The sequence below is a fragment of the Ambystoma mexicanum genome, chromosome 3p, assembly GCF_040938575.1.
Source record: "Ambystoma mexicanum isolate Mex_15411 chromosome 3p, UKY_AmexF1_1, whole genome shotgun sequence".
NCBI lineage: Eukaryota > Metazoa > Chordata > Amphibia > Caudata > Ambystomatidae > Ambystoma > Ambystoma mexicanum.
Genome location: NC_090925.1, coordinates 736,345,578 through 736,360,051, shown reverse-complemented (window position 1 = coordinate 736,360,051; position 14,474 = coordinate 736,345,578). Strand labels below are relative to the sequence as shown.

The window sequence follows — 14,474 nt, the reverse complement described above, 5'->3', positions numbered from 1 at the left end:
CTTAATGACAGGGGGCAAGAGCATCAAGAATATCAGAAAATGAAGAGTAGAGCAGAGACATGGCTGTGTCAGGATGTGAGACAGCCAGAGATGCGGGGGTTGGCAAAGAGAAGGTGTCGGCAAAAGCCTCAAATGACACATGCTTCATGGGCCGGATGTCCGAGAAGGTAGGTGGCAGTGTTGGGGTAAGCTTGGCTTGGGGGGGAAGAGATGGAGAGAGGAGAGGAGCGAGTGATCGCTCAGGGAGAGAGGAGTGGTCAGAGGGATGGAGAAGGGGTCAGAGGAGATCAAGACATTGAGTGTGTGCCATGCAGAGTGAGCCGGGCCAGAGGGGAGGATGGACAGGGAGAGGGAGTCGCAGAGGTCACGAAAAGTACAGAGGAGGAACAAGGAGTGTAAAAATGGATATTGAGGTCACCGAGGAGGCTAGGTTGAGTGGTAGAGGCCAGGAGGGAGATGGAGAGGTCCTCCCACTCAGGAAAAATTAGGTGATTTTACCAGGAGGCTGGTAGATGGTAGCCACAGTAAGAGAACGGGTAGGGGAGAGAGAGCGCCTACAGACAAGGCATTCAAAAGAGGAGTAGGTCTGAGTGGGAATGATAGGGGCAGGAATCTGGGTGCAGAGAGGATCTTGTAGCCATCAGGGAGTGGAGTGTCAAAGCTTGTGACAGAGCTGGCCATGAACCATGTCTCAGTAAGACCAAGGACATCAAGGTCTAGTTCTTCAAGGAGGTGGCAGATGTCAGAGGAGTGTTTGACAGCAGAGAGAGAGTTGAGAGTGGCAATGTGAATAAGGTTGCCAGCCTTAAAGGCCTTCCGGGGAGGGGTACAGATCGGAGGTACGCTCTGCGGAGGAGAAAGAGTCCTAGAGGGGCAGAGGAGGAGGAGAGAGGGAGCAAGGTAGGCAAAGGGGGGGGGGAAAGAGGAGGGAACAGCAGGAGATCAAAGGAAATTGATGAGGCGAGGGAAGCGCCCATCAAATAGGAGGAGACGGGACTGAGGGCCTTGGACCATGACAGTGCCGTTAAGGTAGACATTAATGATGACTAGAGGATTCGAAGGAAGCCATGGGAACTTCCCAGCAAGTGCCACCATTAATGGGAGAGGAGGAGATAGGACAGAGCACAGCGATCATATGAAGAGTCCATAGAACTGGCGAAGGAACGACAAACAGGATGTCGTTGTGGGTCTGTCTGGAGGAAGTATTGGAGTAGGTGTCTGAGATAGGAAGACCAGGCTTAGAGGCCAAGATATCCTTTTTGAACTTCATAGTCAATGGAGAAGCAGTTGGAAAAGATAGGAGAAACAGAAAGCGCCATGGGGGTGGAAGCGTGGAGAGGATGGAGAAACTTGAGGTGCTAAGGCAGGTAGGTGTGGGACAAAAGAGTGGCAAGGTCACTCGGCTGGCAAGTAGCAGATGCAACAGTATACAAGCAAACTAGAGAGAATTTAGCAAAAACGGCAAGATTTGACTTTCTAGCAAAAAGCAAAAACAGCAAGATTTGACTTTCCATTTGACTTTGAAATGTACTGTCCCCTCAGAGGTAATAAAGTAGTTTTTAACTATTATTGCTGGGAAAGGTTTTCATCTAGACTTCATTGGAAGATTGAAGTGCCCACATGCTCTGAGAACCTGTCTAACCTTTTTCCTTTCCTTAACCTTTTCTTTCAAACAACCTCAGAACGTACAAAAGCGTACTAGTGATATATAAATGCCATTCCTGTCCTAGTTAGTGAAGTCGCCTCAGTGTGTAGGAAATGTGTAAAAAGCATCTCTAAAGATTATCTACTAGCTTTGTACTGATTCTGGAAAAGTATTTTAAAGTATATTTGATTGTTACATACATTGCCCTTTTTAAAGAATGCTTATTTAAACAATGATGTTAAATATTTATAACAAACCTCGAGTATAAGTGTTACTTGGCTACTTGTATTTGTGGATTTCATTGCTAGAGATCTACAGCTCACATTTACCACTCTAGGGATAAAGGAGAACATATCTCTGAGGCCAGAAAACTAGCCCACTGGCTCCCAATAAAAGAAAGGATCATATTCAAAGCCCTGACACTGACTCACAAGTGCATTCACCTCACTGCTCCTGCATACCTCTCACAAAGGATACACCACGTCTCCACTACCAGGCCAACCAGATCACTGTGCACCAACATGCTCTCTGTGCCACTAGTAAAAAGAGTAAAAGCGGGCAGATCCAGCTTCCCTTATCTCGCGCCCTCTCACTGGAATGCCCTACCACCCACTATCCGTGGTGAGGCCTCCCTCACCACCTTCCGCAAAACGCTGAAGACTACCCTCTTCACAGCGCGCTATATAAATGTAAATAAATAGAGATACGCCTGGCTGCTCAGTCACACTACCAACTTTTGTAGTACAGGCCTATCCAAAAGGTGGGTTACCTAATACTAAAAGAACAAGTGTTGTGCAGTCTCCCACAGGGTTACTAAATCAATTCTTGCCAAACACAGAGTTGCCGTACCAATCTGTGGGAGCAGAGAGGAGGAAGGAAGAAACTGAGGAATTGGTAGCCGGAAGCCCCTGGACACCACAGAAGATCCACGGGTCTGTGAACCTTTTCTGCCAGGAGTGTACATGAAGGGCAAGCCTGCCCCCCAGTGGAGACTCGTGGATCCGGATGGACCTGTCACAACTTTTTTCCCCTCAGAGGCTGTGCTGCTCGACTCTGAGCTGGCTTGGGGATCTATGTGGGTGTCAGGACCGTCTCTCCTGGAAGCCCCTAAAGCCTCCTAAGGCCCAATCTTTGTCCGAGCGCTGGTCTTGGGTGTGGACATAGTTAGAATAAAGATTTTGCTGTCTGGGAGCCATTCTTTTTATTGACTAGTTCCTCATCTGTTGTCGAATCGAACAAGTTGCCCCCCCTCGAAAGGAAGGTCGAGTATGCGCTCCTGCACGTCAGGGTTGAATTTTGTTGCCTTGAGCAGGCCGTCGTTCTCATGTCGGTGCCAATACATATGGCTCGGCCTGAGGTGTCAATGTGGGCCACAGTGGACTCCATTATATCTTGGGCCACAATTTTGGCCTCTGCCAATCCACCCTTGTACCGTGCCTGGCTGTGGGCGGGAAGCTCTGGAAGGAAGTCTGCCATCTCCCGCCACAGCTTCTGTTTGACAGCCGCCAACATGGCATAAGTATTGGCCTGACGCAGGGGGAGCATGGCGTTGGAGTACATTTTCTTTCCGAGTGCTTCCAATAAATTTTCCTCCTTGTCCAGGAGTGTAGACACTGAGGAAGACTGGTTTGGACTATACTGATGCAGCTGCTATCACTGAGGAGTCTGGTTGGAGGTGCACTGACAATAGGAGGGAATCCCACTCATTTTGCCTGTACTTCATAGCAATACACTTGTTGGTAGGTTGGGTAGAGTGTGGCTTGACTCTGCCTTTTTTTGGCGAAGGCTTAGACATCCTTCTGAAGTCGAATTCCAGTTCTAGTTGGAGGACGTAGCGTAAGTACCTAAGCCAGGACCCCCGCCTCTGGTTGTTCCACCTGTGGCTGCAGGATGCCTAGGTACTCAGCCAGACCCGCCAGCCTCTAATGGAATGTTTTGGCTGAAAATGGAGTCATGGTCTTCCTTCTCGTCTGTGTCCACTGTTGTGTCCTGCAGATCTGGAGAAGCAGAAGGAGAAGGAGTGCTGGGCGCGGACCGCTGTGGCGTGCTGACTGTCAGTGCCAGAGGCTGCTGAGGGGGATGAGCCGCCGTGATTGGGGCAGGCGTGGGAGCCAGGGGCTGAGCTGGACCCAGGGCAGGTATCACAGTGGGTGCTTGTGGCTGTACCGGAGGGAGCATGTCCTTGATTACGTCCCTGAGGATAGTACCCATCTCTGGTGATCATGAATGTGGCACCAGAGGACAGAGCAGTACCTGACAATTGGAAGAGAAAAAAGAAAAAGAATAACTTTTTCCGGGGAAGAGCAAGTGGAATTACAAGACCAGAGGCCCTAACCCAGGAGTGCTGGTGAAAGTGGTCCGTTCCCGTCGACACGGAAAAAGAGGACTGGGGAGTGGCGCCGGACTGGGCAGAGTCAGGGGAGCGCATGCTCCCAGGGCCGCGCGCATCTAAATTTAAAGGGTAAGAGGATTTTTCTGGTAAAAAAAGGTTCCTTCTCCTGTCACTAGCGAGGGACGCCCATACAGAATGGAGGAAAGGGGACGGAACGTAGGAGTATATTTGCAATGAATGCTATGGTAGCCCCAGTGCCCCCGAGTCGAGTGTGCTTGAGGCGTGAAGGGTAGATCTCTTGGCAAGAGAGCAACAGTGTGATGCAGTTTACGATCCACTTACCGGACTTCGAGACAGGGTCCCCTTCTCTACCAGCTGCCACCGATACGAAGAACTGGTTTGTTTATCGTAGTGGGTTTGTCTTTTCCAGATAGTAAATTACTGCTCTTCTCACAGAGTGTGTAGAGGCTCCTTTCCGCCACATTAGTGGGGCGCTGGAAAAGGGTGGGCAGTTCTATGGACTGGACTACATGGAACTTTGAGATAAATTTGGGAGCACAGAGTGGGTGTGTGCGCGAAACCACCTTGTCGTTGTGAATCGTGATGAAGGGTTCCTGAACTGAAAGAGCCTGCAGTACATTAACTCTCCTTATAGAGATGATCGCCACTAGCCGCTCTTGTAGGCGAGTGCCTTAAGGTTAGCCTTGTGCAGTGGTTCAAAGGGAGGACCCATTAGTCTGGTAAGAACAACATTCAGGTCCCATCCGGGAGCTGGGTTGGCATTAGGGGGATTAAGTCTCTTTACCCCCTCTACCCCCCATAAAGGCTTTAATCACAGGAATCTTCAACCACAAAACCCTGCTTTAGGACACGGTGTACGCCAAGAGAACGGGTAAGTGGACCTTTGGGGAATTGAAAACCAGTCCTGAATCTAACAGGTGATTTAGGTACAGACAATACCTTTAGGGGAGCAATCAATGGGATTGATGTCTGTTAGGATAGTTTTTCTGAAGTCCAACTAAGGGCTTAGTAAAACCATTTAACTGAGGCAGTACAAGACTCCACTCTTAATATAAGGCTGTACCACCTGAGTATATGGTAGCGTAGACAGAGCAGCCAGGCTTATCTTAGGAGGGAGAGAGGGCTGTAGAATCAGTACAAGTGAAATTGTCATACAAATTATCCAAAGAAACACTGAAACACTATGCATTGTAAAAATAAAGGATTTATTCAAATACAGGTAGGCCCAGATAAATCTAGGGGTAAGTGCGTACAAACACATATGAAATCACAATATAAAAACACTATACTGGAAAGTACCCAACAGTAGTTATAGGGAAGTCAAAACCTTTTCATACACATTCATTATAGGTCAAGCCTATTATTGGGGTGTAAAAACCAATGGTTACTTTTTACAATTACATTCAGTAATGTAAGGGCAGTAGACTCTTACAGTTGTATAATGATTTTCAGCACAAATCACTTAAGCAGTCAACTGAACAATATACTTTTGATGACTAGTGAAACACTTATTCTAGGTGCAGTAAAAACGTATTTATTGGATGGCACACAGCTAACACATGGTAAGTAAAACCCACATACTTTGTTTAACCTAACAATGGAGGGGGAAAGTAAAACCCAATGTTACACTTGACTGAATAGTTATTCTAGGTAGGCAACAACCTAATGCAGACTTATTAAGGACAGGCTAGCAGAAAGTCGGGGGAATCGAGACCCAGTTCGGGGACACTCAGTCAATTATCCTCAAAAGGACTAATCTGGTGATACCAACACTTTACTTTTGGGAAGAGGCACAACCTAATCACAGGAGTGTAAAATACCTTCACATCTACTTTCTTTTAGACTGACAAAACAGCGGCTAAGGGAGAAAAGATGTTAACCATACTTTTAAGAATAGTGCATCAGATATTCAAGATAAGTAAGAACTTTTCTAACTGTTCACTCTTAGTTTAACAGTTACCAACCAACTCTTTACAAGTACCAACTGGTAACGTTCTTTCGATTGGATGTTCCTCCAACGTATTCCACATCTTTGACATGTAATGTCCACAGCGGTGTACTTCAGAAACTTTTTCGGCAGAGGGCGTCCTGCGTCGATGGCGTCGGGGCGATGTCCCTCCAAGGCCTTTGTCGAGGGCGACGTCACCAAATGTTATAAATAGGACGCACAGCGCCCGTAGCCTCAGTTCATGTTTTTTACCCCATAACGTGTGGCATCAATCCAATGCCTGCTGGACTGCAGATAGCCTTGCGGACACTTAAGATGCAATTGCATAGGAAATTCTCCAGAGGGGCAGGCTGGGAGGGCGATGTGGAATACGTTGGAGGAACATCCAATCGAAAGAACATTACCAGTTGGTAAGTAACTTGTTCTTCGAATGGATTGTGTCCTCCAACGTATCCCACATCTTTGACAGACTCCCAAAGCAGTACCAGAAAATGGAGGGAAAAGAATTGAGAGTACCCAATCAGACAGCAGAATAAAGAACCGCCTTAGCAAAGGCCATATCCTGACCATGGATCGTATCCAGGGAATAATGTTTAACAAAGTTGTGGATAGAAGCCCATTTGGCTGCATCCCAAATATTCCTAAAAGGAAGTCCCTGTTGTAGGCCTGTGGAAGTAGCCACGCCCCTAGTGGAATGAGCTTGCAGCACTTCAAGAGGGTCCTTACCCGCCAATCTTTAACATTCAGTAATGGTGAGGATAATCCACCTGGACAAGGTCTGTTTGTTAACAGCCTGGCCCTATCGGTGCCCAGCATACCCACAAAGAGTTGATCGTCCACTCTGACCCTGGACATCCTTCAAATATAAAAGCTCAGAACTCTCCTAGGATCCAACCTATGGAGATGCTTCTTTTCCTTACCAGGAGGAGGATAGAAAGAAGGAAGAACCACTTTCTTCCTTAAATGAAACACAAACACTACCTTAGGTAGAAAGGAAGGACGTACCCTCAATACAACCCTAACCTTGTGAAACACAGTAAAGGGTGGCTTAGATAAAAGTGCCTGCAATTCACTCACTCTGCGAGTGGAATTAACCGCAACCAAGAACACAGTCTTGAAAGACAATAACCTCAAAGGGCAAGAGTGCAAAGGTTCAAACGGAGCACCCATCAGAAATTTCAAAACCAAATTCAGATCCCAAACCGGCACCTGGAAAGGGGATGGTGGGAACACATTAGTGAGCCCTTTAAGAAATTGGGAAATCAAAGAAATCTTAGCGTAAGAACATTCTTTAGACGAGCACTTAAAGATAAGACAGCGCCGCCAGGTAACCTTTAATGGTACCCACTTGAATTGAACACAGAAAAGGATAAACATTTTGTCCCCTGCAACAGTCGAAAAACTTATGCCAACGGTACAGGGATTTTGTTGCTGGCCCGTGCGCGAAGAGAGCAGATCTCTTGGTAGGGAAGATGGCGTGAAGGGCAGATGGACATTTCTAGAAGGTCCGAGTACCACGCTCTCCTTGCTCAACCCCGAGCAATGAGGATCACGTCGGATCCAAACCTCCGCAACCTCCTTAACACCGGAGGAATGACGGGGACTGGAGTAAACGCGTACAGCAGTGGCAACGACCAATCCACTATGAATGTGTCCCTAAGGCTCCTCGGAGGAAATTCCAGTGAGCAGAATCTCTCACACTTCTGGTTGGCACTGGCGGTGAAGAGATCCACTTGTGGGGTTCCCCAAACGGCAAAGTTCTCCAGAAGGACTTCCTGAGCCAACTCCCACTCGTGAGAGACCGTGCTCTGCCTGCTCAGAGCGTCTGCCACCCCATTTTCCTCTCCGGCCAGATGAACTGCCGAGAGCGACATTTCCTGCTGGTTTGCCCAGAACCAGAGCTGCATTGCCCCTCTGCACAACGGGACCCTACAGACGGCAGAAAAGCCTTCAGGGCTAGCCTGATGACCCTCAGGTCTAACAGGATGATGTGGAGTTTAGTCTGATGGAAACCAACGACTGCTGGCGGTCAAGTCTCCGGCATGAACTCCCCATCCTGCGAGGGAAGCATCTGTCGCTACATTCACCTCTGGCCATGGTTGACAAAACTACTCCCCCTTAATCATGTTCCTCTCGTTGGCCCACAACAGAAGGTCCTGGGAGACCGATAGTGGAATCTGAACGGGATCTGACATCTTGCCCAAGAAATGCGATCACTGCATCTTGAGGACCCATTGCAGGGATCTCATTCTCAGCCTGGCCTTGGGCACCAGAAGAATGCAGGATGCCACGAGGCCGAGTAACCTTAAGAATTCAAAATCCGGGAGACTGCACATGTTGAAACTTGTCCACCATCTGTAAAATGTGATGAGCCCTTACCTTGGGAGGCAAGCACTTCCCCAAGGACGTGTCCAACACAGCCCCGATGTACTGGAGCTGCTGGGAAGGTGTCAGATGCGACTTCTTGAAATTGAGGGCGAAGCCCAGCTTGTAAAGGCGGCAGCAGCAGGTGAGGCCGATATGATCCAACACTTGTTCGGGAGAAAGCGCCCGATCAGCCAGTCGTCCATGAAGGGGTAGACGTGAATCCCTCCGGCCCCCACCCCCCCCCCTCTCCTCGCCTGAGGTACGCTGCCACAACCATCATCAGCTTGGTGAAGACCCTCAGGCGAGGTCAATCTGAATGGCAGGACCCAAAACTGAAAGTGTGAGTCGCCAGCGGCAAACCTCAGGTACTTCCTGTGCTTTGGATGAATCAGCACATGAAATTAACTTCCTGAAGGTCTAGACACCAACCATTCCTGAGGCCGGAAGGACTTGAGAAAGTTACCATCTTGAATGTGTCCATCCTGAGAAGTTTGTTCAACCAAGGCAAGTCCAGGATGGGTCTCAATCCCCAGTCTTTCTTTTGAAACAAAAAATAAGGGCAATACCATCCCTTGTTCCTCTCCGCTACAGGCACCAGTTCTATAGCGCCTTACTCTAGCAGGATCAAGATTTCCTGCACAAGGAGATGATCTGGAAGCTTCAAAGAGATTCTCCAGTGGATTGTCGTGAGGACGCTTTACGAAGGGAAGGCAGTAGCCGTGGGCTATGGTATCCAGAACCCACGCATCCAAAGTAATGGCTTGCCACTCTTCGAGATGCTGAGATAGTCTGCCCCCAACCGGCGAACCATGGGACATGGCCTCATGACTGTTTTGGAGCGGCTGCGGAAGCGCCTCAAGGCAAAGAGGCAGCTGCCTGAGCGGCTTTGGCACCTCGATTACGCTGACCACCACGGGTACTTTTACGCTGGCCCCTTTGAATGGCGGCTCCTCCCGTTCTACCAAAGGAGGAGTACTAACGAAAAGAACCCCCCCCCCCCCCTCCACTGCTGTCCCCTGGGACGAAAAGGCAGAGGTTGATGCACAGCTGCGCTTAAAGATTTTACCGCTGCTTTTCAGGTCTGCAACCTATCAAGGCTCTCGTCGGCCTTGCTGCCAAACAAATGTGTGCCATCGAAGGGCATGTTCAAAAGACAGGCTTGCACATCAGGGGCAAAATCTGACTTCCGCAACCACGCAAATCTGTAGAACGGTGCTCGCAGCCATGGACCGGCTAACACGGTCTGCCGTGTCCAAACCCGATTGAAGGGATTAACACATGGCATCCTTGCCATCATGCAAGAGAGCAAGGAACCCATCCCACTCCCCCCCTTCGGGAATATACTCAGCCGCAAAAGAGACAGTTCCACAGAATGTGAGAATCTTGCCAAGGCACAAGTGGAGTTGGCTGATTTTAGCGCCATACTCCTCCGGCAGAAAACACCTTGCGTATTTTTTGGTTAACGATTTGTTAACAGCCGGAAGAGATTCAGTGACTGCCAAGCAGCAGACACCCTTTTCTGTAATGTCAGATGAAAGGGTAACACCGGGTGTGAGGACGGACCTTGATCTAAAATGTTCGTTAGATCATCTTACACAAAAGCTTCAGGAGGACTGTACCAGCACAGATACTCCGTGACCCTAGTCATGAGCCACCAGTAGGACGACTCAGCATGCCCACCAGGCTCGGACCTGCCAAATTCCACTTCCGGAGAAGTGTCCAGGCCACTAGCGTCATGAAGAGTTTGCCTCAACTCTTCCAATTGGCTATCCCCTGAAAAGACAGGCGCCTCATCAGGCTCAACGAGGTCAAGATCAAAATCTGACCTTTCCTCCTCCTCATAGATGTCATCCAGAGGGAGGAAAAAGTCCCGTCTCGGAGCAGCCGAGGGCCTGGAGTCCATAACAGGCCTCACAGACTTGGAAGTAACCTTCCTAGGAGGATCCACAGCAGTAGGGATCTCCGACGATAATTGTTGGCCAAAAGGCCTCGAAGGCGCTGACTGCTTTGGTGTCGACACGGGCGCCGACAGCGCCGTGGGCTGATACGAAGGCAAGGTGTAAACGTCTGTATCCGATGGAGTTGATGCGACCTCGAGCCCTTAGCAGGTCTCGCTGGGGACGAGGACTGAGACCTGGAAGCACGTCTCTTGCGACCATCCTGAGCCTTGTCCGAACGGGACCTCAAAGCTTCCCAATGAGGATAGCGCCGAGGACCCAAGCCCGAAGGCGTGCGAGCCACGGATCGAGACCTTTCCTTGCTGGTTTCATCAGAAGGCGCAGACGGAACTGTGCCCTGCGATTGGAAAATCGCCAACATCTGCTCCCTAAAGGCAGCCCATTCTTCTGGGGTCGCGGACTTATTCGGGCAAGCCGCTTTCCTCGTGGTGCCATCCTCCGAAGAGGACGGACCGGTGACAGCGCTTCCTAGAACTTTGAGACAAGGAGGAATGGCGGGAACCGCTCCAGGACCGAGACCCCCCCGGGACTCCTTCCGACGTGGAGTCACCCCCAAATCGTCGTTGGACATACCTTTCTTGGATTTGGCTTTACGGCACGCACTGGTTTCGAACCCCTAGCTACCTGAAGCTTTCCCTTCTGCTCCCGCAAGTCCTTAGCAGTCAGCAACTGGCATTTGGAACAATCATAGCTGTCGCGTGACTCACCCAAGCACCACAAACAAATGTGATGCGGTTTGGTAATCGACATTTTCGACTTTCAGTCCTGGCAAGTCTTGAAGACAGACCGCAGAGTCAGAGCGGTCGAAGAAGACATTCTTGATGAATACACGAGGCGCGCAGAGTCTCCGAAGCAAACACGTTTGTGGAAGAAACAGAACAGAGGCCATGGGGCGCTGTGCGTCCTATTTTTAACATCTGGTGGCGTTGCCCTCGACAGAGGCCTTCGAGGGACATCGACCGAACGCCATCGACGCAGGACGCCCTCTGCCGAAAAAGTTTCCGAAGTACACAGCTGTGGACATTACATGTCAAAGATGTGGAATACGTTGGAGGACGCAATCCATTTGAAAGTAACTTTTAAAAACACTTATTTTCTTTTCCAGGCAGAAGTCCCAATCCCTTGACAGTCCTACCCTTATTCTTGGAGCATGAGTGTTCTCAGTGGCAGAAGGGGGCGGTCACTATGACTAGTGACCAACAGGCAGTGTCAGAATAGGTTCTTTAGTAGCAAAAGTCAGAGTTCCTTAGGAAAACTGGGCAAACAGGTAAGTACTTCACTTTAGAGTTAGAAGAGAGTCCAAGGGCTTCGCAGAAGATACCCTAGCAGGATTCTAGCAGTGGGACTGTGTGTACTGGACGAGGGACCTCCCATTCACAGAAAACACCACATAGCTACACAGAAATCTTAACAGGCTTAAAGTACATACCCAAGCCAACACAGAACCTCAGCATTGAAGAAGATTTTGCAGCAGGAGAACTTCAGGGTCTGCAGCCAAATACCCAGTCAGTGGATTCTTTGTCATGGAGACGGAAAACAAGACCTCATAAGGGACTTTGCAGCAGGGATCGATGAAGAAGGCTCTAGGCAAGGTTTCCCTCGCGGCTGAATGCGGTTCTGCGGATTTGGTGCTTTTTTAAGGAGCTCAGAAAACAGAAAATCACTGTTGAATTCTCGTCGTTTTAAAAAGGTCCAGCACTCTGGTGAGGGGCCTTTTTGGACTCTATTCGTGCCTCTGGAGATCCACCAGGATGCTCACGAAGTTTCAGCGAGATTCGGAATTCGGAAGACCGTGCACCGCACAGTGGCTTCAGGTCCCATGGTGTTGGGGTATTACAAAAACGCAAGGTCGCAGCAACGCATGGGATGGCTCAAGATGCAGATCTCCTTGAGTCTAGTTGGTCTCACCAGGCTCTGGGTCGGGGCCGTCGATTTCTGAGTCCCCAGGTCGATTGGAAGGTAGGGCTACAGCAGGCTCCGGTTACACAGCAGACTATCCGGTCGCTGGAAATAGTTTCCGCTGCTTTTCCTTTGTCATCCTCTTCGGTTTAAGTTCCAGTGGTTGACATATCTTCAGCTTCCAGGTTTGCAGTATTTATTAGGAATTACAACACAACCTCTGCATTTTACAAGAAGGGGCGGTCTGGTTGTCCAATCAGGACAGCCAGTCTCCCCCCCCCCTCCAACTGGGCTTTGTCCCCATTCAAGTGAGTCTTAAGACAAAGGGCTGGGGAGTTTTGGACTCCTCCATCACTTCCTGCTCTCACAGACAGTTCCTGTGCAGCTCTGGAGATCTCACTGTTCCTGGGCCTCAGTCGTGGGGACAAGAGGGAGGACTTCTGGGGACTGGAACTTCAGTGTTTCAGCTCTTGACGACTACCGCAAATAGCAACACTGCGGTTCCTGGCTGTCGAGATGGGCTTTCCTTGCATATGGGGTACCGCAACCTGTTGAGGACTCCGGCTCGGTCAGTCCTGCTTCCTGGGAGTCCAGAGGATCTTCCTGGAGCTCTTGGGCAGCACCCAATCTGGTGTTCCTCTCCCTGGCCATTTGGTTCCAGCAGCAACTGCAGTGGAATTTCAACCAGCTCAGATAGAATGTCCAGGTGGCTTACTTTGGAGCTGATTGGTCCCACCAACTCAAAAGGGAGAAGTCGTCCTTGCAGGGGCTTCTCTGTTGATCCGAATTTGGAGTTTCAGCAAAGCAGCAGGGCTTCATCGGGCAAATCAACGGTACAGGAGTTGCAGCAGGCGTCCTCTTCAAGTTCTTCTTCGGATTCCTTCGTCCAGTGGTCGACTGCCTTCCCAGCCAAAAAGCCTTGCCTTTTATGCAGGCTTCTCCCATTCATTCCAACCTAGCTGTCAGTCACCCAGCAGAGTGGCTGTCCTTACCGGACAGCCAGCTGGCCAATCACCTAAGAGTGCATTCCTGTCTCCTAGGAGAATAAGCACAGGGCGTTTCGGGCACCTCCCTCGCTTCCTGCCCCCGCCAGACACCCTGGAGCCAGAGGCGGGCTTCACTCGTGAATCCCGCCAAAGGCAAATTGAACAAAGGGACCAAACCTGGTTTGGTGCGCAGAGTACATCTCAAGAAGGACCTTTCCCAACAAAAAGGCGAAAAAAAGGAGACCAGTGCCATTTTGATAAAAATGGCAACTTGGGTGCTTTACTGCAGCTGCAAACGCAGCCCGCGGTAAATGCACACCATGGTAGTTAAAAGTAAACCACTGCCACCAGCCATTAATTGAGCAAAGGGTAACATAAAAAAATGTTACATGAGAAGCTAGACAAAGGATACTAGGTAACCCCTCCAGCACCCTATTATAAGATAGTGTGTGATGGGTTTATAGAAAGTTACAAATGTAAGTAAAGTCAATTTCACTTTACTGCACTTGGAAACAGTTTATCCAAGAGAAGGTATTTAAACCTTGGGGAAATCTGAAAGACTTCCCTGGGCCACTGCACTGAAGGTGCTGTGTGACCCAATGTAAAAGATGATGCCTATGGAGTTTGTCAGCCTCCACAAACAAAAGCAACAGTGAACAAAATCACATCAAAATACGAGAGTCCGAAAAATGGTCTCACTCTCTCCAGGTTAAAAAAAATCAAGTCCTCAAAATCCAGCAAAGTTGCTGGGGGTCTCTAAGGTGGAGGGAATTAGCCCATTTTGTTTAATTTCCACAGGCAATGAATACATGTACATAAAAAAAAAAAACTTGATAAATGCATGTCAACAAATCTATAAAAAATTCTATGCAAACACCAGAATCCATCTCCTCCCACGCAGTCAAATGCTCCTGTGGTCAGCAGCACAACATTGTTCCTTACCTGAGGTGTTTTCTGTGAGAGCGAGGGAGGTACGGCGCCCAACCTTGCAGGCAAATCAGGATTTGTGCTCTTTAAAACAAAACGATACTTAATATGAGATGCAATAGCAACAAGCGTCCAAAGACATTATCGCAGAACAAAACAAACACCACCAGTCTAGGTTGCAGCTTTAAAAAGGCCTGCTCATGAAGTTTTTCTTTCTACAAAGGTCCCCCCCCCACCCCCCATGTATGCAAAATAAGTTTAATTGTATGGACATTTAGGTTTGAAACCAATGTTACAAATATCAAAACTTGGTAATGTATTTGTGGGGGCAGTCATGTTCTGAGCTGAACCAGAGTGGATTTCTCTTGTGCAGCGACTCTCGCCAGCCCAC

At 49.2% G+C, this 14,474-nt stretch overlaps 1 protein-coding gene across 2 annotated transcripts in view; it reads right to left on the bottom strand.

Moving 5' to 3' along the window:
* Positions 1 to 14,474, bottom strand: part of FBRS (fibrosin) — a 710,625-nt gene that overhangs the window by 189,240 nt on the left and 506,911 nt on the right. For both annotated transcript variants that reach the window (XM_069651625.1, XM_069651626.1), the window contains exon 12: positions 14,099 to 14,167. In XM_069651625.1, coding sequence (XP_069507726.1) covers positions 14,099 to 14,167 — 69 coding nt within the window. The remainder of the gene's footprint in view (positions 1 to 14,098; positions 14,168 to 14,474) is intronic.